The sequence below is a fragment of the Arvicanthis niloticus genome, chromosome 6 (assembly GCF_011762505.2).
Source record: "Arvicanthis niloticus isolate mArvNil1 chromosome 6, mArvNil1.pat.X, whole genome shotgun sequence".
NCBI lineage: Eukaryota > Metazoa > Chordata > Mammalia > Rodentia > Muridae > Arvicanthis > Arvicanthis niloticus.
This window is the reverse complement of record NC_047663.1, coordinates 7,409,971-7,436,067: the sequence shown is the minus strand read 5'-3', so window position 1 is coordinate 7,436,067 and position 26,097 is coordinate 7,409,971. Positions and strand designations below refer to the sequence as shown.

The window sequence follows — 26,097 nt, the reverse complement described above, 5'->3', positions numbered from 1 at the left end:
TCTAGGCTCCTCTTTGTGTCTCTGGTCTCTCAGAAGTCCCAGAACCAGTGATGAAGCTGGCACCCCAAGAACCTCAGTCCCAGGTCAGAGCCACCTTTGAGAGAGGGGAGCTGATGTGCTCAGGTACCATTCGCATATGGAGATTGGGGACAGGACTATATGACACTGGGAGAGAGGACTCATGTCCTATCAGGACAGGAAGTCACAAAGAGCCAGCAATTCAGAGCCAGTCTCTAGAAAGTTTCAGTCCTGAAACTGCCCCATGGTGCACACAGGAATCCCCAACAGGGGCTGATGATGACGTGGCTCTGTGGGTAAAGGCCCCTGCTTGCCAAGCCTGATGATTTGAGTTTGACACACAAGATGGAAATAGTGACCAACACTCAGAAGTTCTCCGTTCACTCACACACACCACGGGCAAGCTCCTATAACCAACCAAATACACGAATAAACAAACAAATAAGTGAAATAATAAAATAGTTTCTAAGAACACAGGTTCCCCATTGTGCCTGTTGGTGCATGCACACACGTGTACTGGTACACATACACTGTCACATGTACCACACATGTTTACACTCACACTCCCTTTCCCGAGTCACTCACTCACCAAGCTCACCATGCTAAAGTTCATGGCGTCCTTCTTCTATGAAGGAACGACAGGCCTGGACTCAGGCTGCCCTGGCATGAAGGAGGCTTACCTGGGACGATGGACAACTCTACCTTGAAGTACTTATCGTTCCCTAAGGAGTCATCGCTCTTAAAGGGGCCATCAACAAATGGTCTATCCACCGCACACATGTAGGTGCCTGCATCCTTCTCGGTGAGTCTCTCCAAGGTCACTGTGAAGGTGAGGTTGTCTGGATGGTCCCTGATGGACACTCGGCCATTCCTGGCTTCTTTTGAGCCTCTGGTCATGACACCATCTTTGCATCGTACAACAAATAACACTCTGCACCAGTATTTATTGTTAGTCTTGAATTTCTCCTCATACTGACATGACACGCTGAGCGATTCTCCCACAGTTCCTGTCACAGTGCTGGGGCCACGCAGAGGGACACAGCCTGGAAAACACAAACCTCAATTCTGCACCTCACAGCTGGGTGAGGAGTAAGGCCTCCCTTGGGTCAGGTCTTAGAAAACCCTCTTGTTTTGAGGAAACAGTGAGAAAGAAAACAGGCTTTGTCAGACCAGAAGTAAGGACTGAAGTTATAGAAAGATTATAAAATTAATGAAGATTATATAGCTATGGCAATGCCTGTCACAGGTAACCCTCTCTGTGGGTCCTGACTCTGTCTCTGGTGTGGTAGACATGACGGTGTTGTTCACAGAAACCTGACAGCATCTGTGAGGCTCCACGTGAGGCTCCAGATGAGCAGGTGCAGGAAGGGCTCTGTGGATGTTCAGGCCTCAGAGGCTTTGTTCTTACCACACCCAACAAGTGGGGACACACATAGCTATGGATTGAGGGTGGCATATGTCCCCTCATCCTTACCTAATGGCCTCCACTCTCCTGCCAGAGCCCCGGGAGCATTTCCTTTTTAGGTCAGGTCGCCCACCCTCTGTAACAAGCCACTTCCTGAGTGGATTTGAAAACTAACCTCGTCCTGCTCTAGCTCTGTGACCACAGAGGAAACACCTCCTTCCAAAATTCAGATTATAGGGCGCTCTTAGTCCATGATGTTTTTAGTACCATTTCTGGGTTCGCACTGCTGGTCAGTCTCATGCTTTGACCAATCTCTTAATCAGTGTTTATCTGGGTGCTGAGTCCCCACAAAGGTTACAGACATGTAGGTCACAGCTTTTTCTTCTTCTATCTTATTCTGTTTGGTTTGCTGTTTGTCTGTGGCAGCATCTCTAGCTGAGGCTGGCCTCTGTTTAGCTAAGTATGATCTTGAATTAATCCTCCTGCCTCCACCCCCTAAATCCAGAAATTTCGGGTGTGTCCACACAGCCCATTCATCCTGTGCTCGGGATTGTACCCAGGGCTTCGGACATGCCAGGCAAGCACTCTGTGACTAAGATGCATCCTCGGCCCTGATTATTTGAGAGAGTATCTCGCAATGCAACCCAAGCTGGACTGGAATGCACTACTTAGCTCGAGGTAACCTTGAACACACAGGAATCCCCATCACATGAGGGCTGGGAGTAGATGGGCACCACCATGGCAGCTTTGTCTCCTTGTGTCTCCTGGCCCCATGTCTAGGCATGGACATGATTTGGGGTAGGCGTTGAGGGGAAGAATGAAAGAATATGTTAGATCTCTCCTTTCATCACTCAGCTTCCCAATACTGCTGTCCAAATCCCTTTCTTGTTGGGGAAGAAGGGAAGAGAGAGAGAGAGTCCTGGAGCCTGGTGACCCACCTGACTACAGAGGCACCTGCACCCCTCTGATCTGCAGCAATACCTTCAGGCTGTGGTGACATGTGTGGGGACTTTATACTTACTGTTCCCTGGGTTGGGCCTCTCCTCTGGGTATCTAGTTTTATTCTACTCACTTCCAGTCCCATTAACACAGAATGCAGGTATTGTCCTATCAACACAGGATACAGATGTTCTTCCTACTAACACAGGATACAAATGTTCTTCCTACTAACACAGGATACAGATGTTCTCTCTACTAACACAGAAATCAGGTTTTCTCCTATTAACATAGAATGCAGATTTTCTCTCTACTAACGTAGAATGCAGATGTTCTCCTATACACAGAATGCAGATGTTCTTCTTACTAACACAGGATACAGATGTTCTCCCTACTAACACAGAATTCAGGTGTTCTTCTATTAACACAGAATACAGATGTTCTCCTATTAACATAGAATGCAGATGTTCTCCCACTGTAGCATTTTCTTGCCTCTCACTTATTTATCTTCAGGAAATCTGCCTGCATTTTTTTCTGTGCCCACTGTTTCTTTATGCTCTGTTTGGTGGTGGGCTGTGAGAGGCAGCTGGGTACCTGATCTAGCTGGCTTTGAACCTTGGAGACCCTTGTAGAGAAGGTAGGAGTTTGGCCATGCTCCTGGCCCCCTGTCTCCTTTCACAGAGCTAAGGACCCCCACAGCCCCCACAGAGAAGTCTGTGGCCCCTCCCACATGTAAATAAGATCTCCCCAAGCTCCCAGACCAAGCCAATAGGAGGTACCTGCTGCCAGACCCTGACCCATCCCACAACTCTATACAAGAATCATATCTGGAAGAAGTAAAGGTATGTGAGAGTTACTCCATCATCTAGGAGTTTCTGTCACAAGAGCTGTAACACTACCACTTGGCAAGAGACCTGCTCTCCCAAAATCCCTTCACGATATTCCTCACACTCCTTGCTGGCGAGTAGGATCAACCTGTCCCAACTTAGTGCAGAGTACTGGGTACTTGGAGAAACTGGGGTGGCTACAGAGGAGACAGGGGTAGCAGCAGCAGCAGAGGCAGCAGAGGTAATTTCCTCTCCCTGATCGTACTCTCTCTCCACTTTGGCACATGTCTTGGCCAGAGGTCTTTGTGGAAAGCCTCCTGTACACAGGCCCACAATGCTCTACAAAATATCAGATAAAGAAGAACAAAGAAACCCCTTTGTGAATTCACTGCAAGACTCTAAGTCACAGTCACTGCTTGGTATGTGTCTTAGTCACTGTTCTATTGCTGTGAAGAGACACCATGACCACAAGAGCTAATAAATAAGAAAGCATTTAACCAGGGCTGGCTTACAGTTTCAGAGGCTTAGTCCATTATTACTATGGCGGGGAGCATGGGGGCAAGATTGTCAGGCATGGTTCTGGAGACATAGCTGAGAGTGACATCCTGATTTTCAGGCAGAGAGAGGTGAGACAAAGAGGAGATATGAGAGAGAAAGAGAGAGAGAGGGAGGGGGGAGAACAAACAATGCAAGAGGGCCTGGTATGAGCTTTTTGAAAACTCTAAGCCCACCCCAATAATGCACTTCCTCCAAAAAGGCCACACCCCCTAATCCTTCAAATCCTGTCAAATATTTCCACTCTCTGGTGACAAAGCATTCCAATATATGAGCAGGGGTGGTGGGTGGGGGATGGCGGATTATTCTTACTCAGACCACCACAGTATCCAATCAGCTCTCTCTTTGTCCTAATAGCATAAGATGGCAGGAGATTCAGAATCAGCATGCCTGTGCCTACAGGCTTCTGCTAAGTGGTGATACTCTCAGAGGCTTTGGTGCTGGTAAGTTCACCATGGTGGATGGGCACTGGGCTGAAGGCTCCCCTTGCACAAGCAGGTGAGATCTAGTTCTAGGGAGCACAAGGCTGAACAAAAGACCAAATGCATTGTTTGGACTTGAAGTTCACTTCACATTTGAACCAGGTCAAAAGGTCACGACCTGGGAAGAATGTGTCAGGGTCCAAGGATGAAGGAGCATCAGCCAGAAGTAACCCCAACTTCTCCATGCTTCTGCAGATGAGGTAACCCCAGTACTAGGGCATCTCTGCCTGAGGAAGGGAATAGGCAGATAGCGGGGATTCTCAGTACTGATCTGAACCAAGGGGCACAAGAGCACTTCATCTCCTGGCTGAGTGGTGGCTAATGGAGATCAGAGAATGTGGGGTTCAGACTCAGGTGTGTCCTACAGATGACCTCTGACCTCTGGTATTTCCTCAGTAGAGGAACCAAGACATAAAATCTATATTGTACTGTTACAGCCACGAATGCCAAAATCACCCCTATTAATGTACCCTGACTGTGTCCCAGATGCATAACCATTGAAGAGGTATGCATTGTTGTAATTATTTTAAAACGGCCACTGGTCAAGCCGACTATCTAAGCTGTGGCAGTTCTTCCTAGCTCAGCCGCCATGTTCTGTGGCCAGAGGCCACGTGCACTCCTCAGCTAGAAATGGCCAGCCAGAGACACCAGCCCTGCCACCCATGAGATGACAACATGGGAGATGGCTCTGCCAATCTTCCATGCTGTCTCCACAAGGCTGGGCATTACCCAGACCATCCTGCCAACCACACGGGCTCAGTACAAATGAGACTCTAATGCTTAGATTATCCAAAGGCTTATATATTTGGTAATGATCAATAACGAGATGCCCATACAATCAGAGGTGTAACTCAATACCCAACCTAGATATACCAGCTACCTTTGACTGCTAGAGACAAGTGAACATCCACCTCCATGTCCCCTTCTCTCGTTCTCCCTACCATCTCCTAGCTCCTCCTCTTCCTTCTCCTCTTCCTCTCCTTACTCCTCCCACCTTAGCTCCTCCTACAATGCATGTGGTATGTACAGCTGTGTAAAGTGTGCAGTTTATATTTACATCTGAGGTGTGCAGTATATTTATATTATGTCTGTAGCCTGTACAGCATGTGTCCTTTACATACAGGTACAGTATACATACGTATGAAGTATTTTGCATATATGTATCACATGCAGTGTGTGCACTATCTACCACACTCTTGTGTAATATATATATATATATATATATATATATATATATATATATATATATATCCTGTGTGTGGTGCATTCATGTGTGTGGCATGTTTAGCACATATCAAGAATGTTCATGTGTATATGGTATGTAACACACATACCAATGACTCTCCTGGATGCTGAAGAGGTTATAATTACAATGATACATGTGTCTTGGACAGACATGCCTTTATTGTGTATCTATAAGCCAGTAATAGACCAGCCTGCTTCAAGTGAGCTCTGGGAGTGTGGGCCCCAGAGGCTAGCCCTGGCTCTGGAAGCCTCTCTCTTGATAGAGTGCAGGACTGGACCGAGGGCTGTTCCACATGCCTCTCTTGGAAGGCAGAGATGTAGGAAGAAGAGGAGAGGAGAGGAGCCACAGGTGCCTATGGTCCCAGAATGCATCATGTCACATACTGCTCTGCCCCACGCTTGGGGGCCAAAATGTTGCAGACTGTTCTGCCAAATTTTAGAAACCTCACTGGCAAAAGCCGTGGGGGCTAAATTGTTAGAGCCTGCACTGCCCCAAGCTGCTCCGGTCTGCAGGTCAGGGTTCAGCAAGAGAGAGAATGAGGACGGACAGAAGAATGGAGATCAGATAGAGTGTGATTCAATCCTGTTTATTCTTCAGTCTCTCTTCTTCTCTCCAAGTCCCTAGTTCCTAGTCCCTAGTGCCTCTAAGTCCCAAGTTTCCAGTTCCTAGTACCAAGTCTCAGATCCTAATCCTAGTCCTGTGTTGCTAGTCTCTCTCCCACTTCCATGTTACTTCTTCCAAGTTCTAGCTCCAAGTCTCAAGTACTTTCTTCTGTCTGCCTCTGGCCTTTTATATGTCTCACTTCTAAGTCACACCTTTAAATCATGCCCTTAAGTCACACCTTTAAGTCTTGTCTCTAAATCACACCTTTAAGTCATGCCTTTAAGTCACACCTTTAAGTCTCAAACCTTTAAGTCTCACACACCCAAGGGAAGATCCTGGGTATCTAAAACAAGATGTTATCAGAGTGTGCTCAGCTGTTGTAGGCTGTTGTAAACAAGTCTCTTGTCAGGGTATATGGCTCAAGATGGCTGCAAGGATGATAGCCGCCTTCTGTCAGCTCCCCACATCCATCCTCAAGTGCTCCTGTGCCCAAATCCATATGCATGTACATCTCCATGTGTGTATGTACTCCGCCCCCATATGAACACACACACTCATATATGCCCTCACACTCACACATACTCACATACACTCACATACACACACTCACACACACTCACATATACTCACACTCATGTATACATACTCTAACATAGTCACACATACACATACTCACAAATACACTCACTCATATACACACTTAAACTCTCAAATACTCACACACTCATATTCACACACTTACTCACACACATTTATGCGTATTTACACACTCATATGCTCACATACTCTGACACACACTCATGTAATCACACACTCACATACACACTCACACACGCACATATATCCACTCACACATGCACATATGCATATACACTTGCTCACAATTATTTACACGCATACACATTCATACACACATACAAGCACACACTCACACACATGCACTCACACACTCATAATGCACTTGCTCACATATATTTACACTCACATTCATATGCCCACACATACTAGTACACTCACATACACACTTAAATACACTCACATAGACACACTCACACACATAAACACTCACACACACTCACACACATTGGCACACACAGAGTTATCTGTTCTCTAGAACCCATTTGTTCACCACGACTTCAGTATTTTCACATGAAGTATCTATAAACAATCCTGAATGGAAAGTTCAGATCGCAGACCGAATCTTTTGAATAAACAACAGAAACAAGGAAGTCAACTTCTAGGAAGAAGCAAATACACACATTTGTGTAAAAAAGCTGATCCTGACAGGAAGGACGGCGTCTTAGAGATTTGGCAAAACAAAGAAGGAAAACAACAGAAAGAAACATTGTTTTGCATCTTCCCCTCTTCCTCTTTCCTTCTTCCTCTCTATCATCTTCTTTCGAGTCTTCTTGAGACTACTTATGTATCCTTGGCTGACCTAAACTGCAATGAATCTGTCTAGCCTCAAACTTGGGGAGATCTTCCTGCCTTTTCCTCCCAAGTTCAGGATCACCATGCTAGCTCTTCTGCATTCTTCAGTTTTAAGAATGAGAGTGTTAACAAGGACAATATGTCTGGGAGGAGAGAAGACAAAGAAGGAAGCCATGAGGGTCAAGACCAGGCTCAGAGTGTAAAATGACGCTGAGCTTCTGGCTGCCGGCTGCTGCTCAGGTTGGAGTATGGTGAGGCATTAACCAAGCGCCAGAGCTGTCCCATCTCCTTGCTGAGTCTACAGCTGCCTGGAAGGAGACACAGGACATCAGGACTTGGAACTGGGAAAGCAGGTGTTTATCCTGATGCTCTGGGGAGGAGCTTGGTGCAACTCTGCCCCTCCTCCCAGAGTGAGCGGCGGAACAAAGCTGGAAGCAGAGCGTGTGTGTCCACTAACCCAAGATTCTCTTAAAGCAGGAGTCACATTTAGTGTGGTCTTAGTGCCTTGTTTATGACACCTGTAATAACTGAAACTATATATATGACAGCATGTCTCAGAGACTGGAAAGATTAGCAGCTTATTTTTGTGTCCAGCAAAAGTCTGGTGAGGTCCATATGCCATAAAGTTGGGTTCCAGGCTACCGCTGTCTTCCTGTTCTGTGAACTCCCAAGAGCTGACTTCACCTGCACACCTAAGATGGTCATTACTGTAAGAGTCAGGGAGATACAGGAAGCTGAGGGCAAGAGCTTTCCTCAGGCGTGGTGTCGATACACACCCACACATGTCAGCCATAGAAACAAAGAGAGCCACGGAAACACATGCAGATGCTTTGGGGAAAGAGGAAACTGGGAAGACAACGGTTGGTTCATGTGTCTTGCCAAGCTTTATCTTGCAGTGAGAGCAAGAAGACTGAAGAGGAACAACCTTCAGATCCCAGAAGTTTGTAGACACATCAAGTGCTGATCATTGCAACTCCACGGGTACAGACTCATCTGGTAGGTGCCCAGTAGGGCTTCTCTGCACCTGTGGCACCTCCTTGTGTGTCCTCAGAGTCTTCTGTTGTGATCAGGGCCTCTCTAAGGATCAAGATGGAGATAGGGCACTCTTAAGGAGAGGAGGCAGTGTCAGGAGCAGATGCCTTCTCTGTGCTCTATGGCAGACTGGATAAACAAAGGGAAGGGATGAAGGAACAGAACACCAGTATTCATCCCTTTCTGCTTTCAACTTATGGATGCAATGTGAGTAGCCACTTCACACAACATCACCCTGCCTTTCCACCCTCATGGGCTAAATTCCTTCAAACCATGAGCCATAATAAATCTCCTTCCTCAAGGTGCCTTTGTCTCATTATTTATCACAGCACTGAGAAAACACAGCTGATACTCAGTCTCTGGAAAAAAAGAAGAAAATCTGGTGGTACTAGAGCACATTTTGAATCCCAGCACTTCGGAGACAGAGGCTGGTGGAGTCCTGTGAGTTTGAGGCTAGCCTGGTCTATGAAGCAAATTCCAGGATGGCCAAGGATATACAAAGAAACCCTGTCTTGAAAAAATAAAAATAGAAATATAAAAAGCAACAACAAAACCCCACAAAAAAAGAAAAAGAGAAAAAGAAAAACAATAAACAGACAGGTTATCAGTGTACTGAGCGGTTCACAGATACATAGGTCATAGTGCACTCCTAAGTTTGTCAACTTGATGCAAACTAAAGAACCTTGGGAGAAAGAACCTTTATTTTTAAATTTTTTATTGGATATTTTATTTACATTTCAGATGCCATCTCCTATCCGCATTTCCCCTCACTAGAAAACCCCTATCTTATCCCCCTTCTCCTTTTTGCTTTTATACAATTTTTTTTTAATGTTAATCAAAGGCTTTATAAGTTTGGTAATGCTCAATAACAAGATGCCCATACAATCAGAAGTGTAACCCAATACCCAACCTTTCTCCTTACCTAAAATACTGCCTGGGTTAGAGCTCCTGGAAGGTCTGCTTCTTCTGGTTTCTGTAAGACTAGGGGCAGAGCTGCAGCCCGGGATCTGCTCAGTGCTTGGGCCCAGACTGGAAAAAGGAGAAAGAACCTTTATTGAGCATTTTCTTCCATCAGATGGACACTGTAGGCAAGTTTGTAAGAATATTTTCTGGATGGTTAATGGATGTGATGCCATCCCTGATCTTGTGGTCCTGCGTTGTCTAAGAAGGCAGGCTGGACAAGCCAGTGAGCAGCGCCCTCCATGGCCTCTGCTTCAGTTCCTGCCTCCAGGTTCCTGCAGAGCTCCTGCACAGTGCCTTCAAAATGGACCATCCCATGGAAGCACCAGCCAGATAATACCTTTCCTCCTAGCTGTTGGTTTTGGTCAGTGTTTTATCACAGCAACACAAAACAGACTACAACAGACAGACGGACAGGCAGATGAACCAGACACACAGACAGACAGACAAACAGACTAGCTTATCTCACCCCTTGACTGAACACATGGGTTGGCTTTTCCCTCTTTGTGACTGACCCAGACTTTTTACCTCACGATCCAGCTTCAGCCTGTATCTTGGTCCCCTCCCCCATGATCCTCTTATGGTTCACCATGTTTAGCCTCAAAAATGCAAGAACCAACTTTTCATTACATGGTCTTTTTAAAATTTAACTGAGGTTTTAGTTTTTCTAGACAGAGTGTAGGGCAGTGGCTGGTGCCACAAGACAGAACTGGAAAGGTTGTCGCAAGTGTGGAGCCCTGATAAGTCTCATAACAAAGAACGGTAGGAGTTTAAACTAATTTCTGGCCACTTTCGTGTCTTGGAGCATAGCACATGTATGAAAACAGCACCCCACTAAGAGGACCATAAGAACCAGTCAAGTAGCATAAAAACCCAGAGTTCTTCATGCTAATGAGGTATCTAGACAGGCCCAGAGTGTTTTGCCAATGAGCTTCTCTTCCCAGGCATCCCTTCCTGCAAAAGGTATTTAATCTCTGGTTCACCCTGAGTAAGACCTATGCATTCACATCGGCCATGAATAAAACAGTTTGGATAAGCAAAGACCATCTCCTTCTTCAAAGACTGCCGAGGGCGGAGCCTCCATCATACAGAGCCATGCCAAAGTCTCTTGGAGAAGCCCCTCCATACTCCTGGCAGTCACTCAGAGCTAAGCAGGATCCCAACCCCCTGACCCCCAACCCCAGTCTCAGGCTCAGCAGGGGGCCCATTCCCTACTCCTTTTGGTCCCCAGTAGCACCTGGGTACACAGGAGGATGGGAGCCCCTCTTCTTAACTCCTCATGGTTTCTAGTGGCTTCTGGATGCACAGGAGTTTGAGAACCACAGCATCTGTGCAAGCCCCTGCTGTTTCTCAGCCAGAGAAACACAGCCTTGGTTCCCTATCCTAGACTGTGTTTAGTCTTCCCTGAGGTGTTTAGTTGCCACCTCAGCAGCAAGGCAGAAAGGCAGACAGACAACAAAAGTCTCACTATGTAAATCTGGCTGTCATGGAACTTGCTCTGTAGACCGGGCTGACCTCAGACTCACAGAGATCCACCTGCCTCTGCCTCTGAGTGCTGTGTTAAAGGTGTGCACCTCCACCGCCTGGCTCATTTAGTGGTTGTTAAGGAGATTGCTCTGCTGCTTTTCTACAGCACTTTCCCCCTGAGTTCCCAAATGAAAAGCGGCGTCCTAACAGATGACTTCTAGGATCGCCATACATCACTCTTCCCCGGACTTGGGTCTTCCATTGAGCTTGTTGCAATTTGCTAGTATTTTATGTCCTTGTGACAGAACATAAGCTCCATCAGGGCAGAAATTCTACCCTATGTTTACACCAGGGCTTGGTACTCAGTAGGGTCTTGATAAATATTTGTTGAATTAGTAGAAACTTTACATAATTCCAAGTGGGGCTGGAGAGAACGGTAAAACTGTTCATCATGCCCCTTTTATTATCAACTCGTGTGACCAAAACGGATATATTATGGAGAGTATCTGCTCCATCAAAAACCATTCCAGGGGCTGGAGAGCTGTCTCTGTTGTTAAGTGATTGTTCTTCCAGAGGACCTGGGTTCAATTCCCTGCACCCACATAGGGTCTCACAGCTGTCTTAGCTCCAGTGCCAGGGAAGCTGATGCCTTCCTCTTGACTCTGTGGGGCACTAGGCATGCACACTACACAGACATGTAGGCAGGCAAAACACCCATAAACATGAAATAAGTAAATAAAAAATGTTTTTATTTAAGATAAAAAGAATGGGATCTGTTCTTGCAGAGGACCTGAGTTCAGTCCTTCGTACCCATCACAAGTGGCTTGCAACCTTGAATTGGCACCCTTTGTTGGGTACCATGGGCACCTGCACTCTCATGCACACACCCACATACAGATACACATAACTTTAAAATTAAGATGATGATGATGACAATGATGATGTTGATTATGATGATGATAGATCTTTCTGGACAAACATGCTTGGAACTGGAGAGATGGTACAGTGGTTAAGAACCATGATGCTCTTCCATAGGACCCGGTTTGATTCCCAGCATTTACAGAGGACCTCAAAACCATCTGTACCTCCATTTCTATGGCTTCTTCTGGCCTCTGTGAGCACCAGGCTCACACTTAGTGCACAGACAAAAAGGCAGGCAAAGCTCCTATATATACAAAATAAAACATTCTAATTACAAAACATAGGCTCACCCATGGTTTCCTGGGAGAATCATGGATGTAGTCTCAGGGGTCCAGCTACACTCAGGTCTAAGTCAGCTGCAGAATCTCTGCTTCTGTTTCTTCCCTTCATCTTCCAGAGCCTTGGCTTCCTTCTTCCCTTCACACTCCAGAATCTCAGCTTCCTTCTCCCCTCTCCTCTCCAGAATCTCGACTTCTTTCCATCACTCCAGTCTGCACTTGGCACCAACTATTCAGTTGTCATCTTTCTGAGCTGATTCACCTTATCTTAAGGCTCAAAATTGGGAAGAAGCTGAAGAGCTTAACAAAAGGTAGAGGAAGAATGTAGTAGGATAAGTTGGCAGCAGGAAAACTCCTTGAGTAGACAGAAGCCTATCACCTTCCCTTCTACCCCTGGAACCCAAGTAATGGTTGACGAAGAGGACTGATTTCATAAAATCATTCTCTGACTTTCACACCTGTGCTATGGCACGTACACACACACACACATCTGTAAGTGTGTATGCACATCATTACACATACACACATCTATGTGTGTGCACACCACCACACACACACATCTGTAAGTGTGTGTGCACACCATTACATACACACACATACATACACACACACATACACACACACACAAGTAATTTTCTGTTCCTCAGAACAAGACTCTGAGGAGAGTCAGCAGGTAGGACAGGGACTCTCTTTGCTGAGTCTGGAGATTCTGCTCTTTGAAGGTGGAAGAGCCCGTGAGATGGGCATGTGTGCAGATTACGGTGTCTGTGCTAAATTGTGTTGGAGCGTTGGATGACAGAGCAGACCCATCGAACAGCTGTGTAGAGGACAGAACCAAGCTTGTACAGCTGTGGGACAGAGGAGCCATGCTGGACTTGGGCTCACAGACTGTGGCTCCCTTCTCTCTGTAGCATAGGGCAACTTGCTTCTACTTACCCTTGATGTTGGAGGCAAAGGAGACAGATCCATGAACTGTGTTCTTTTTTTCACAATCTGTTTGGTGTGAGAGCAGGGGGGTCTGACAGAGATAGGAATGTGTCTGCCTCACATTTTAGCTCAGGGATGTTCATCCCAGAAGACATGGGAAAAGATCTGTCTTCATACTTAAGCAATAGAACAAGCAAATGACAGAGAGTTCTGGGAATCTCCACTGCTAATGCAGATTTCCAGCCAGGGACAATCACAGCACGAGAGGAGGAAGAAGACAGTGCCCACTGGCCCGCTAAGAATAGCAAAGCCACGTCATGATGAAAGCTGCCAACAAGGCAGTAAGTTGAGAAATAAGAGAAGAGAATCTGTGCAGGAGACAAGTCTACTTAATGCAGAAAGGGCAGGACTAACCCCAGGGCTGCTCACAGAGGGATCATAAATACCGTGTGTGTGTGTGTGTGTGTGTGTGTGTGTGTGTGTGTGTGCGCGCTGACAGAACCCACAGAGGAAAGAAAAACGTGGCAACACACAGATATAAAACATTTCCCTCTTTAAATTTTTATTTTATTATTTTAAAGATTTGTTAAAGAGTTTCACAGGAAAACACAATGAATTTTAGTCATTTTCACTGCTATTACATTGTCTCCCTTCCTGTTCCTACTTCCTTCTTTTTTTCCTTCTTTTTATTTCCTTCTTTTGCTTTTTTACCCCCAAGACAGGGTTTCTTTGTGTATCATTGATTGTTCTGGAACTTGCTGAGTTTCTCTGTGTAGTCCTGGATCTCACTCTATGAACCAAGCTGGCCTTGAACTCAGGAAATCCACCTGCCTATGCCTCCTGAATGTTGGGGTTAAAGGCATGTTCCATCACTGGCTGGCCTACAGGCTCTAATGAGCCCCTCTCCAGATTATATGTTGTGTGTGTGTGTGTGTGTGTGTGTGTGTGTGTGTGTGTGTGTCCCACTGAGTTTAACTGGGATTGCTTGTCAGAGCGTGGGTAGGAACATGGTCAACTGAGCAGCAGCTAAACCTTGGAAGAAAATGAAAACTCCTCTCAACAGAGCCAGGCTCACTAGAGCCCAACACGTGTCACCAAGGAGAAGATGCTAACCTGGGGACTCTTCTCACACAAAGTGGGAGTCACCCGTGTTAGGTGTGAGTTTGGTTTTGGGTGTCAGAGCCCCACTGGAGGAAGAGAAGACTGTGTCATGGTGGAGAAGACAGCAGGGCTGAGGCTGGCAGGCTGAGAACAACTGTTTTCCTGCTGAGAGCTTAACTTGAGCCCCTGGGCTTCCTCTGAGGACTTTACTGGGTCTTTCTTATTTAGGAGCTTATATGTGGAAGGTGTCTGATACTTGGACATGCAATAGATGCTTCTGAACAAAAGGGAGACAGTTGAATGGCCTGCTGCAGTGTCTATCACTGAAGGGGTCATGGGGTGATGTGGGTTCCTGACTCCTGAGAGGCTGCTGCCTATCTGCAGCTTAGCTCCCCATTTGGACTCACTGGGCAGACAATCCAGACTTCAGGGACCAAGAAGAAGCTACTACTTGGGGACCTGTGCAGGTGGCACGGAGCCTAGGTCACCTGCTCCATCCATGTTTGCAATGGGCTTAGTCACTGGGTTGTGTTGACAAAAAGAAAGCAGTGTGTGTCTGGTCCATAAGGGACAGATAGCCAGTGTGACAGTGGCAAATTTTATGCCACTTGAAGAGGCCACAATTCCAGATATTTGGTCAGTAAATTGGCTACTGGTCCACACACTTGTATTGGCATATGTCCTCTAAGGAACTGAGGCCCTAGGAAGAAACGTGAACTATTCTTGTATTTTCTACTTCCCTAGAAGCCACCAGTGGAAAAGAGGCCCAGGTAGGCATTGTGGCATGTTCTGAGAGAAGGGGACATGAATGGGTTCCAGAAATCAGCTGTTCCTTCTATAAGAATGGGATTAGTCTGAGTCTGGGCCCACAGCACCTCAAAGCCATGGTACAGCTGACCAGCTATTTCTTAATAGAATAAGCCTTTTGCAGACTGGAGACAGTGCTCTGTTCGTAAAGCACTTGCTTTCCTTGCAAGTACAAGGACATGAGTTCAATCCCTACCACCTGCAGTGTTTGTTTGACTGTTTGTTTTAAAGGGAAGGCAATTGCCTGTGCTTGTAGTGGCAGAATGGTGGTGGAGGCAGGTAAATCCTGGAGTCCCCAGCCAGCTATCTGACCTACTTGGAAAAGGTCCAGGTCAGTGAGAAACCCTGTCTCAAACAATAATGGAAGGATACCTGAAGATGTCCACCACATACACATCTGCCCCTACAATGTGTACACACACACACACACACACACACACACACACACACACACACACACACACGAGAAAGAGAGAGAGAGAGAGAGAGACAGAGAGAGACAGAGAGAGACAGAGAGACAGAGAGAGACAGAGAGAGACAGAGAGAGACAGAGAGAGACAGAGGGAGACAGAGAGACAGAGACAGACACGGAGAAGAGAGGTCGAGATCATTTTCCATCTCCTGGGAAGTGTTCCTCTCTGTCCTGGGCATCAGAACTATGGATCTCCACCAGGCCAACTTCATCTCCCCCAGAGGGTCTCTGTGGCCTGTTCACCCAGAGGACAGCACTGAGCATGCTCAGGAGCAGGGGGAACACCACAAAGACCAGAAATGGCAAAGAGATGCTGGTCAGCAGGGACCTGCAGGAAACAAAGAAGGCAGGAAGTAAGTAAGCAGTCATCTGGCAGAGAGGGCTCAGCCTTCCTGGTGTCTGTATCCTATCCTTCAAGAACCAGATAAGGGCAAGCCTGAGATGGTACAGGTCTGCCTCCCTGCAATCACATGGATGGTCTTGCCACCTGCAGGATTCTCTCTCTGTCTCTGTCTCTCTGTCTCTCCTCTCTCCTCTCTCCTCTCTCCTCCTCTCTCCTCTCTCCTCTCTCCTCTCTCCTCTCTCCTCTCTCCTCTCTCCTCTCTCCTCTCCCCTCTCCCCTCTCCCCTCTCCCCTCTCCCCTCTCCCCTCTCCCCTCTCCCCTCTCCCCTCTCCCCTCTCCCCCCTCCCCTCTCCCCCCTCCCCCCTCCCCCCTCCCCCCCTCTCCCCTCCCCCCCTCCCTCCTCTCTCCCTCCTCTCTCCTCTCTCCTCTCTCCTCTCTCCTCTCTCCTCTCTCCTCTCTCCTCTCTCCTCTCTCCTCTCTCCCCTCCCCTCTCCCCCCCCCCCCCCCCCCCTCCCCCTCCCCCCCTCCCCCCTCTCCCCTCTCCCCTCTCCCCTCTCCCCTCTCCCCTCTCTCCTCTCCCCTCTCCCCTCTCTCCTCTCTCCCTCCTCTCTCCTCTCTCCTCTCTCTTTCTCTCCTCTCTCTCTTTCTCTCTCCTCTCTCCCCTCTCCCCTCTCCCCTCTCCCCTCTCCCCTCTCCCCTCTCCCCTCTATCCCCTCTCCCCTCTCTCCCCTCCTCTCTCCTCTCTCCCCTCTCCCCTCTGTCCCCTCTCTGCCTTCTCTCCCCTCTCTCCCCACTCTTCCCTCTCCCCTCTTCTCCCCTCTCCCCTCTCCCCTCTCCCCTCTCCCCTCTCCCCCTCTCCCCTCTCCCCTCTCCCCTCTCCCCTCTCCCCTCTCCCCTCTCCCCTCTCTCCCCTCTCCCCTCTCTCCCCTCTCCCCTCTCCCCTCTCCCCTCTCCCCTCTCCCCTCTCCCCTCTCCCCTCTCCCCTCTCCCCTCTCCCCTCTCTCCCCTCTCCCCTCTCTCCCCTCTCTCCCCTCTCCCCTCTCTCCCCTCTCTCCCCTCTCCCCTCTTCCCTCTCCCCTCTCCCCTCTCCCCTCTCCCCTCTCCCCTCTCCCCTCTCCCCTCTCCCCTCTCCCCTCTCCCCTCTCCCCTCTCCTTTCTCCCCTCTCTCTCTCTGTCTGGTAAGCTTTACCCTTTATCCCTCCACCAGGCTGAAGTCTTCACTGCTCCCTGACCTTTGACCTTGGCTTCTGCTGCCCTCTTCACCAGGATGCTCCTGCCCGACCTCATCCGCACCTGTGTGTTAGGGACTTGGGCACACTACATCTAGACATGGTTGGTGGCTGCTCCCACTCTGTCAGTGGGTTGACACTGGTGTCGCAGTTCTCTGTGTCCCTTTATTACACCCTGTGGGACAATGAGTCCCTGAGAGTATTGTGCCCCATTCCCTACTTCCTGCCATCCTCTATTTCCTGCCCAGGTCTCCATCTCCCTCCTTGGAACATTCTTGGTTTCTCTTTGCCCAACAGGAGGCCATCCTCAGATCATGGAAAGCATCTACAATTTCAGATACTCTGTGAGTCACAGGTTAGCCCAAACACATTCCTGGAAGATACAAGAGCTGCCACTTGTCAGACACGCCATCCAATGTCCTGAAATGTTTCCAAGGACTGAGCTCTCTCTGTTTCACACTCTCTTGGACTCTTTACATTTCTGGAACCTCATACCCTCTGTCACTTGATAACTAACATTCTATCCACTTGCAAAACAAGCAATAACACAATAACACGTTCAAAGCACTAGCAGAGAGAGACATTTTTAAAAGAGAATTCATGAGAAAGCCTATGAAATGGGATGCTTTGAGTCATGTTTGTCTAACATAAGACTTATGGAGCAGGAAGGACAAGGGAACTAGATAAGACCTGAGGGACAACTCTCAGAGAGAACTAGTGAGATAACCTGTGTCTTAACTTTGCTTGTGGTTTATCTGTGTCCTTGACCTGGAGATTTGACCCCAACAGTCTGTGATGAAATTAGGCCAAGGTAGCTCTACAGTGCTGGGAATTCCTCTGGACACATTCAAGAGTGACAAGAGTCCTAAGGACACACCACAGTCCCCAGTTTCCCACTCCTCCTCTGCACTATGGAGACTCCTGTGGTGGTTTATTTATGCTCTGCCCAGGGAGAGGCATTATTATTAAGTGTAGCCCTGTTAGAGTGGGTGTGGCCTTGTTGGAGGAGGTGTGTCACTGTAGGTGTGGGCTTTAAGACCCTCATCCTAACTGCCTGGAAGTCAGTGTTCTGGTAGCAGCCTTCTGATGAACATGTACAACTCCCAGCTCCTCCTGTACCATGCCTGCCTGCCTGGATAGAATCTGCCATGTTCCTGCCTTAATGATACTGGAGTGAGCCTCTGTACCTGCAAACCGGCCCCCAATTAAATGTTATCCTTATAAGACTTGTCTTGGTCATGGTGTCTTTCACAGCAGTGAAACCCTAACTAAGACAAGTTCTCAGAGTTGGACAGGAACTTGGAGATTTATTTATAGGCTGGAAACAGTAGCCGATGGGAGAGGGATCTCTTCTAACTCAGTGGGGACCCAACCATGGCCCTCTGTCCTGCCCTCTGGGAGACATACAGGGAAGACACAAAAGCTATCTCTCCTGTCACTCAGGTGAGGATGTTACCTTCCTGCAGCTGAGACTTAGAACAGGAGCCTTGGTAATACTAAAAGGTGAAAGGACTGGGGAGTCCAGCTCAGGCTTTCACATGAGAATACATTAGCCCAAGTGTTTCTACAAGATAGTTACTGAGGTTATCAAGTAAAATTACAGCATGGACAGGACAATTTGGTATTCAGATAAATGACTTTTTTGAAAAGCATAAATATAATCATGTTAAGAAATGTTGGTATATACTTAGGCAAGAGATGACTGATTTTGCTGAATCTCAGGATTCCTGAGCATTTTGTGTTTTATCTGGAGATACTCCCAGGGGAGAGGCCACAGGGTCAGCCAAGTGAGACAGAGCTTCCAGGGGACAGTTCTGCTTACCAGATGAAGGGGCTGCTCTGAATTTCATGTTCCTTGTCAGTGTTCTCCATGCTAATATCCTCCATGGTTAGTGTGGACGTCAGAAATGTGGGTGCGGTCGTCAGTACTGTAGTTGAAATTTCTGGGGTTGCAGATACAAAGAGAAAATGGTTCAGTCCTCCTGTAGATAGTGCAGCTATGGGTATGGCCTTAAGTTCTTTCCACTAGGAATTAAGAAGCTCAATTCCAAGTCACCATCCAAAACTAACTTACTTACTTACTTACTTACTCATACTCACTTTATTTATTTATTTATTTATTTATTTATTTATTTATTTATTAGTTTACTTTTGGGGATAGGGTTTCTGAGTGTACCCCCATATCATTTGGACTCACTCTATGGAACAGGCTGGACTCAAGTCAGAGATCTGCCTACCTTTGCCTCTCTACTGCTGGGATTAAAGGTGTGCACCACCATGACTAACACTTTAATTCTTTTCTAAAGAGAGATGAGATGCAGAGAAAAGAAACAGCTCTCTTTATGATTTTCTTCCTTCAGAGTGTACTCATCACTGCCTTATGTGCTATACGCAGAAAAACTTAATTTTCCATACTTTATTTCATTTATATTTTAAAAAAATATTCATGTGTGTGTGTGTGTGTGCATGGGTGCTCCTTTCTATCTTGTAAATGGAGCATCTGCTTGCAGTACCCATGGAGGCAGGAAGAGGGTGGAAGAACCTCTGAAACTGAATGACAGATGGTTGCAAGCTACCATGTAGATGCTGGGACCGAAATCCTGTCCTCTGGAAGAGCATCCAGTGGTCTTAATCACTAAGCCTGTCTCCAACACCAATTATTCTATTTTCTTTGTTGTCGATCTTTGAAGCAAGACATAACCCTGGTCCTAATTACTCTATTGTGCCCAGAAATACATGGTCCATGGCTTCCTTTATTTTATGTTAATAAAGAAGGAGGTCTCAGCTTGGGAGTTTAGCTCAGTGGTAGAGTGATTGCCTAGCACACAAGAGATTCTATGTTCAAGTCTCAGATCTGTAGGAGTGAGAATATCTCAGACACAAATGGGGGCTAGGAGACAAGGCTTCCCCACCTCACCCTCTATCTCGGTAGATATTCGATATCTCGGTGTCCTCTGAGTCACTTGTTCCGTACCAATGTTCTCCATGCCAGTGTCCTCCATGGTTGGTGTGGACGTCAGAAATGTGGGTATGGTCTTCAGTACTGTAGTTGAAATTTCTGGAGTTGCAGATACAAAGAGAAAATGGTTCAGTCCTCCTGTGGATAGTCCAGCTCTGGGTATGGCCTTAAGTTCTTTCAAATAGGAATTAAGGAGCTCAATTCCCAGTCACCATCCAAAACTTACTTACTCACTTACTTACTACTTACTACTTACTTCATTTGCTTATTTATTTATTTCTGAGACAGGGGTTCTCTGTGTAGCCCCAGATCATTTGGAACTCACTCTATGGAACAGGCCGGGCTCAAGCTCAGAGATCTGCCTACCTTTGCCTCTCTACTGCTGGGATTAAAGGTGTGCACCACCATGCCGAACACTTTAATTCTTTTCTAAAGAGAGATGAGATGCAGAGAAAAGAAACAGCTCCCTGTTAAGATTTTCTTCTTTCAGAGTGTACTCATTACAGCCTTGTGAGCAACACGCAGAAAAACTTAGTTTTCCATACTTTATGTCATTTATTTTTAAAAAATATATTCATGTGTGTGTGTGCATAGGTGCTCCTTTCTATCTTGTAAATGCAGCATCTGCTTGCAGTTCCCATGGATGCGGGAAGTGGGTGGCAGAGCCCCTGAAACTGAATGACAGATGGTTGCAAGCTACCATGTAGATGCTGGGATTGAAATGCAGTCCCCTGGAAGAGCAGCCAGTGGTCTTAATCACTGAGCCTGTTTCCATCTAAAATTATTCTATTCTCTTTGTTGTAGATCTTTGAAGCAAGACATAACCCTGGTCATTATTACTCTATCGTGCCCAGAAATACATGGTCAATGGCTTCCTTTATTTTATGTTAATAAAGAAGGGGGTCTCAGCATGGGAGTTTAGCTCAGTGGTAGAGTGATTGCCTAGCACACAAGAGATTCTATGTTCAAGTCTCAGATCTGTAGGAGTGAGAATATCTCAGACACAAATGGGGGCTAGGAGACAAGGCTTCCCCACCTCACCCTCTATCTCAGTAGATATTTGATATCCCAGTGTCCTCTGAGTCACTTGTTCCATACCAATGTTCTCCATGCCAGTGTCCTCCATGGTTGGTGTGGACGTCAGAAATGTGGGTATGGTCCTCAGTACTGTAGTTGAAATTTCTGCAGTTGCAGATACAAAGAGAACATGACTCGGTCCTCCTGTGGATAGTCCAGCTCTGGGTATGGCCTTAAGTTCTTTCAAATAGGAATTAAGGAGCTCAATTCTCAGTCACCATCCAAAAGTTACTTACATACTTACTTACTTACTCTATTTATTTATTTATTTATTTATTTATTTATTTATTTATTTATTTATTTGAGACAGGGTTTCTCTGTGTAGCCCACAATCATTTGGGACTAACTTTATGGAACAGGCTGGACTCAAGCTCAGAGATCTGCCTAACTCTGCCTCCCTACTGCTGGGATTAAAGGTGTGCACCACCATGCCTAACACTTTAATTCTTTTCTAAAGAGAGATGAGATGCAGAGAAAAGAAACAGCTCTCTGTTAAGATTTTCTTCTTTCAGAGTGTACTCATTACGACCTTGTGTACAATAGACAGAAAAACTTAATTTTTCCATACTTTATTTCACTAATATTTTTAAAAATATTCATGTGTGTGTGCATGGGTACTCCTTTCTATCTTCTAAATGCAGCATCTGCTTGCCCTGCCCATGGAGGCAGGAAGAAGGCATCAGAACCCCTGAAACTGAATGACAGATGGTTGCAAGCTACCATGTAGATGCTGGGATCAAAATGCAGTCCCCTGGAAGAGCAGCCAGTGGTCTTAATCACTAAGCCTGTCTCCAACACCAATTATTCTATTTTCTTTGTTGTAGATCTTTGAAGCAAGACATAAACATGGTCCTAATTACTCTATCTTGCCCAGAAATACATGGTCAATGGCTTCCTTTATTTTATGTTAATAAAGAAGGGGGTCTCAGCATGGGAGTTTAGCTCAGTGGTAGAGTGATTGCCTAGCACACATGAGGTTCTACATTCAATTCTCAGATCTGTAGGAGTGAGAATACCTCAGACACAAATGGGGGAGCTAGGAGAAAAAGGTTTCCCACCTCACCCTCTATCTCAGTAGATATTCGATATCTCGGTGTCCTCTGAGTCACTTGTTCCGTACCAATGTTCTCCATGCCAGTGTCCTCCATGGTTGGTGTGGACATCAGAAATGTGGGTACGGTCTTCAGTACTGTAGTTGAAATTTCTGGGGTTGCAGATACAAAGAGGAAATGATTCAGTCCTCCTGTGGATAGTGCAGCTCTGGGTATGGCCTTAAGTTCTTTCCACTAGGAGTTAAGGAGCTCAATTCGCAGTCACCATCCAAAACTTACTCACTATATTTATTTAGTTGTTTGTTTGTTTACTTCTGAGACATGGTTTCTCTGTGTGGCCCCAGATCATTTGGGACTCACTCTATGGAACAGGCCGGCCTCAAGCTCAGAGATCTGCCTACCTTTGCCTCTCTACTGCTAAGATTAAAGGTGTGTACCACCATGACTAACACTTTAATTCTTTTCTAAAGAAAGATGATATACAGAGAAAAGAAACAGCTCTCTGTTAAGATTTTCTTCTTTCAGAGTGTACTCATTACAGCCTTGTGGGCAACACATATAAAAACTTGGTTTTCCAAACTTTATGTCATTTATTTTTAAAAAATTATATTCGTGTGTGTGCATGGGTGCTCCTTTCTATCCTGTAAATACAGCATCTGCTTGCAGTGCCCATGGAAGCAGGAAGTGGGTGGCAGAACCCCTGAAACTGAATGACAGATGTTGCAGGCTACCATGTAGATGCTGGGATTGAAATGCAGTCCCCTGGAAAAGCAGCCAGTGGTCATAATCACTGAGACTGTTTCCAGGTTCAATTATTCTATTTTCTTGGTGTAGATCTTTAAAGCAAGATGTAACCCTGGTCCTTATTACTCTATCTTGCCCAGAAATACATGGTCCCTGGCTTCCTTTATTTTATGTTAATGGAGAAGGGGGTCTCAGCATGGGAGTTTAGCTCAGTGGTAGAGTGATTGGCTGGCACACATGAGGTTCTACATTCAATTCTCAGATTTGTAGGAGTGAGAATATCTCAGACACAAATGGGGGAACTAGGAGACAAGGGTTCCCCGCCTCACCCTCTATCTCAGTAGATACTCGATATCTCGGTGTCCTCTGAGTCACTTGTTCCGTACCAATGTTCTCCATGCCAGTGTCCTCCATGGTTGGTGTGGACGTCAGAAATGTGGGTACGGTCCTCAGTACTGTAGTTGAAATTTCTGGGGTTGCAGATACAAAGAGAAAATGATTCAGTCCTCCTGTGGATAGTCCAGCTCTGGGTATGGCCTTAAGTTCTTTCCGCTAGGAGTTAAGGAGCTCAATTCCGTCATTAAACCAAAACTTACTTACTTACTTACTTTATTTATTTATTTATTCATTCATTCATTCTTTTTTTTTTGAGACAGGGTTTCTCTGTGTAGCCCCAGATCATTTGGAACTCACTCTATGGAACAGGCCGGCCTCAAGTCAGAGATCTGCCTACCTCTGCCTCCCTACTCTGGGATTAAAGGTGTGCACCACCATGCCTAACACTTTAATTCTTTTCTAAAGAGAGATGAGATGCAGAGAAAAGAAACAGCTCTCTGTTAAGATTTTCTTCTTTCAGAGTGTACTCATTACGGCCTTGTGTGCTATACGCAGAAAAACTTAATTTTCCATACTTTATTTCACTTATTTTTTAAAAAATATTCATGTGTGTGTGTATGGGTACTCCTTTCTACCCTTTCTTTTTTCTTTTTTTCTTTCTTTCTTTTTATCTATCCTTTCTTTTTTTATTTCTCTAAATGCAGCATCTGCTTGCCCTGCCCATAGAGGTGTGAAGAGGGAATCAGAACCCCTGAAACTGAATGACAGATGGTTGCAAGCTACCATGTAGATGCTGGGACTGAAATCCTGTCCTCTGGAAGAGCATCCAGTAGTCTTAATCACTAAGCCTGTCTCCAACACCAATTATTCTATTTTCTTTGTTGTAGATCTTTGAAGCAAGATGTAACCCTGGTCCTTATTACTATCTTGCCCAGAAATACATGGTTCATGGCTTCCTTTATTTTATGTTAATAAAGAAGGGGGTCTCAGCATGGGAGTTTAGCTCAGTGGTAGAGTGATTGCCTAGCACACATGAGGTTCTACATTCAATTCTCAGATCTGTAGGAGTGAGAATATCTCAGACACAAATGGGGGAACTAGGAGACAAGGGTTCCCCGCCTCACCCTCTGTCTTGGTAGATATTCGATATCTCGGTATCCTATGAGTCACTTGTTCCGTACCAATGTTCTCCATGCCAGTGTCCTCCATGGTTGGTGTGGACATCAGAAATGTGGGTACGGTCCTCAGTATTGTAGTTGAAATTTCTAGGGTTGCAGATACAAAGAGAAAATGATTCAGTCCTCCTGTGGATAGTGCATATCTGGGTATGGCCTTAAGTTCTTTCCACTAGGATTTAAGTAACTCAATTCCAAGTCACAAACCAAAACTTATTTACTTACTTACATTCTTGCATACCCACTTTATTTATTTATTTATTTATTTATTTATTTATTTCTTATTGGTTTATTTTTTAGGCAGGGTTTCTCTGTGTAGCCACAGATAATTTGGGACTCACTCTATGGAACAGGCCAGACTCAAGCTCAGAGATCTGCCTACCTTTGCCTCTCTACTTCTGGGATTAAAGGTGTGCACCACCATGACTAACACTTTAATTCTTTTCTAAAGAGAGATGAGATGCAGAGAAAAGAAACAGCTCTCTGTTAAGATTTTCTTCCTTCAGAGTGTACTCATTATGGCCTTGTGTGCTATACGGAGAAAAACTTGGTTTTCCATACTTTATGTCATTTACTTTTTTACAAAATAGTCATGTGTGTGTGCATGGATGCTCCTTTCTATCTTGTAAATGCAGCATCTGCTTGCAGTGCCCATGAAGGCCAGAAGAGGGCATCAGAACCCCTAAAACTGAATGACAGATGGTTGCAAGCTACCATGTAGATGCTGGGATTGAAATCCAGTCCCCTGGAAGAGCAGCCAGTGGTCTTAATAACTGAGCCTGTTTCCAGCTCCAATTATTCTATTCTCTTTGTTGTAGATCTTTGAAACAAGATGTAACCCTGGTCCTAATTACTCTATCTTGTCCAGAAATACATGGTCCATGGCTTCCTTTACTTTATGCTAATGGAGAAGTGGGTCTCAGCATGAGAGTTTAGCTCAGTGGTAGAGTGATTGCCTAGCACACTTGAGGTTCTACATTCAATTCTCGTAGGAGTGAGAATATCTCAGACACAAATGGGGGTGGGGGACCTAGGAGACAAGGCTTCCCGCCTCACCCTCTATCTCGGTGGAAAATGGGACGAAATAGAGTAGAGTCTGTTTATCTTTTCTTGTAAGACTTTTACAAGGGTCACTGATCCCACCACACACCAACCAGTATTTTCAGGTTTTTTTCTTACTTGGGACAATCTTCACACTAACTTGAAACATGTGATCATTTCCAGCTTTTGTAATTCCACACCAGTAAATGCCAGCATCACTCATCCTCAGATCCTTCATGGTCACTGTGAAGATGCAGCCTCTCTGGTCATCCCTGATGGACACACGGTTCTTCTTCTCCAACCGCTCTGATCCATCGGTTTCAACAAGAATCTCACATGTTTTCCAATAATCTCCTTGGCACCAGTACTTGTTGTAATCATTCCAGCCTGAGGCATATCGGCACTTCACTGTCAAGGAGCCCTTCTCCTGACCACTCACATCCTCTGGACCTGTGACTGGATCCTGAGCAGTGCAGCAGCCTGGAAAACACAAACGCAGGGACCCCTGATCTCCTACTCCAAGGGCAAGTTCAAGAACTGAATATCAACCAGTGAAGGCTTCCCTTTTCCCTGGAGAGATCAGCATCCTTATCCTATTGGTTGAAGCCTTAAAAGAAAAATATGAGAAAGAAAGAAAAGAAAAAAATGGCTGAAGATACCAGTTACAGTTTTC

General features: G+C 46.0%; 1 protein-coding gene across 2 annotated transcripts in view; it reads right to left on the bottom strand.

Annotated features, from left to right (window-relative positions):
- Positions 1–8,005: 8,005 nt before the first annotated feature.
- LOC117712083 (polymeric immunoglobulin receptor-like) overlaps positions 8,006–26,097 on the bottom strand; it is a 36,519-nt gene continuing 18,427 nt past the window's right edge. Inside the window, exons 6-15 of one of the 2 annotated variants that reach the window (XM_076935496.1) lie at positions 25,563–25,904; positions 24,333–24,473; positions 23,202–23,342; positions 22,140–22,280; positions 21,041–21,181; positions 19,958–20,098; positions 18,863–18,983; positions 12,174–15,796; positions 9,458–9,564; positions 8,006–8,580 (exon numbers count right to left, since the gene is read on the bottom strand). In XM_076935496.1, coding sequence (XP_076791611.1) covers positions 15,604–15,796; positions 18,863–18,983; positions 19,958–20,098; positions 21,041–21,181; positions 22,140–22,280; positions 23,202–23,342; positions 24,333–24,473; positions 25,563–25,904 — 1,361 coding nt within the window. In that variant the 3' untranslated portion in view covers positions 8,006–8,580; positions 9,458–9,564; positions 12,174–15,603. Of the gene's footprint in view, positions 8,581–9,457; positions 9,565–11,822; positions 15,797–18,862; positions 18,984–19,957; positions 20,099–21,040; positions 21,257–22,139; positions 22,281–23,201; positions 23,343–24,332; positions 24,474–25,562; positions 25,905–26,097 lie in introns of those variants that run through there. The other variant, XM_076935495.1, reaches the window with a different exon arrangement.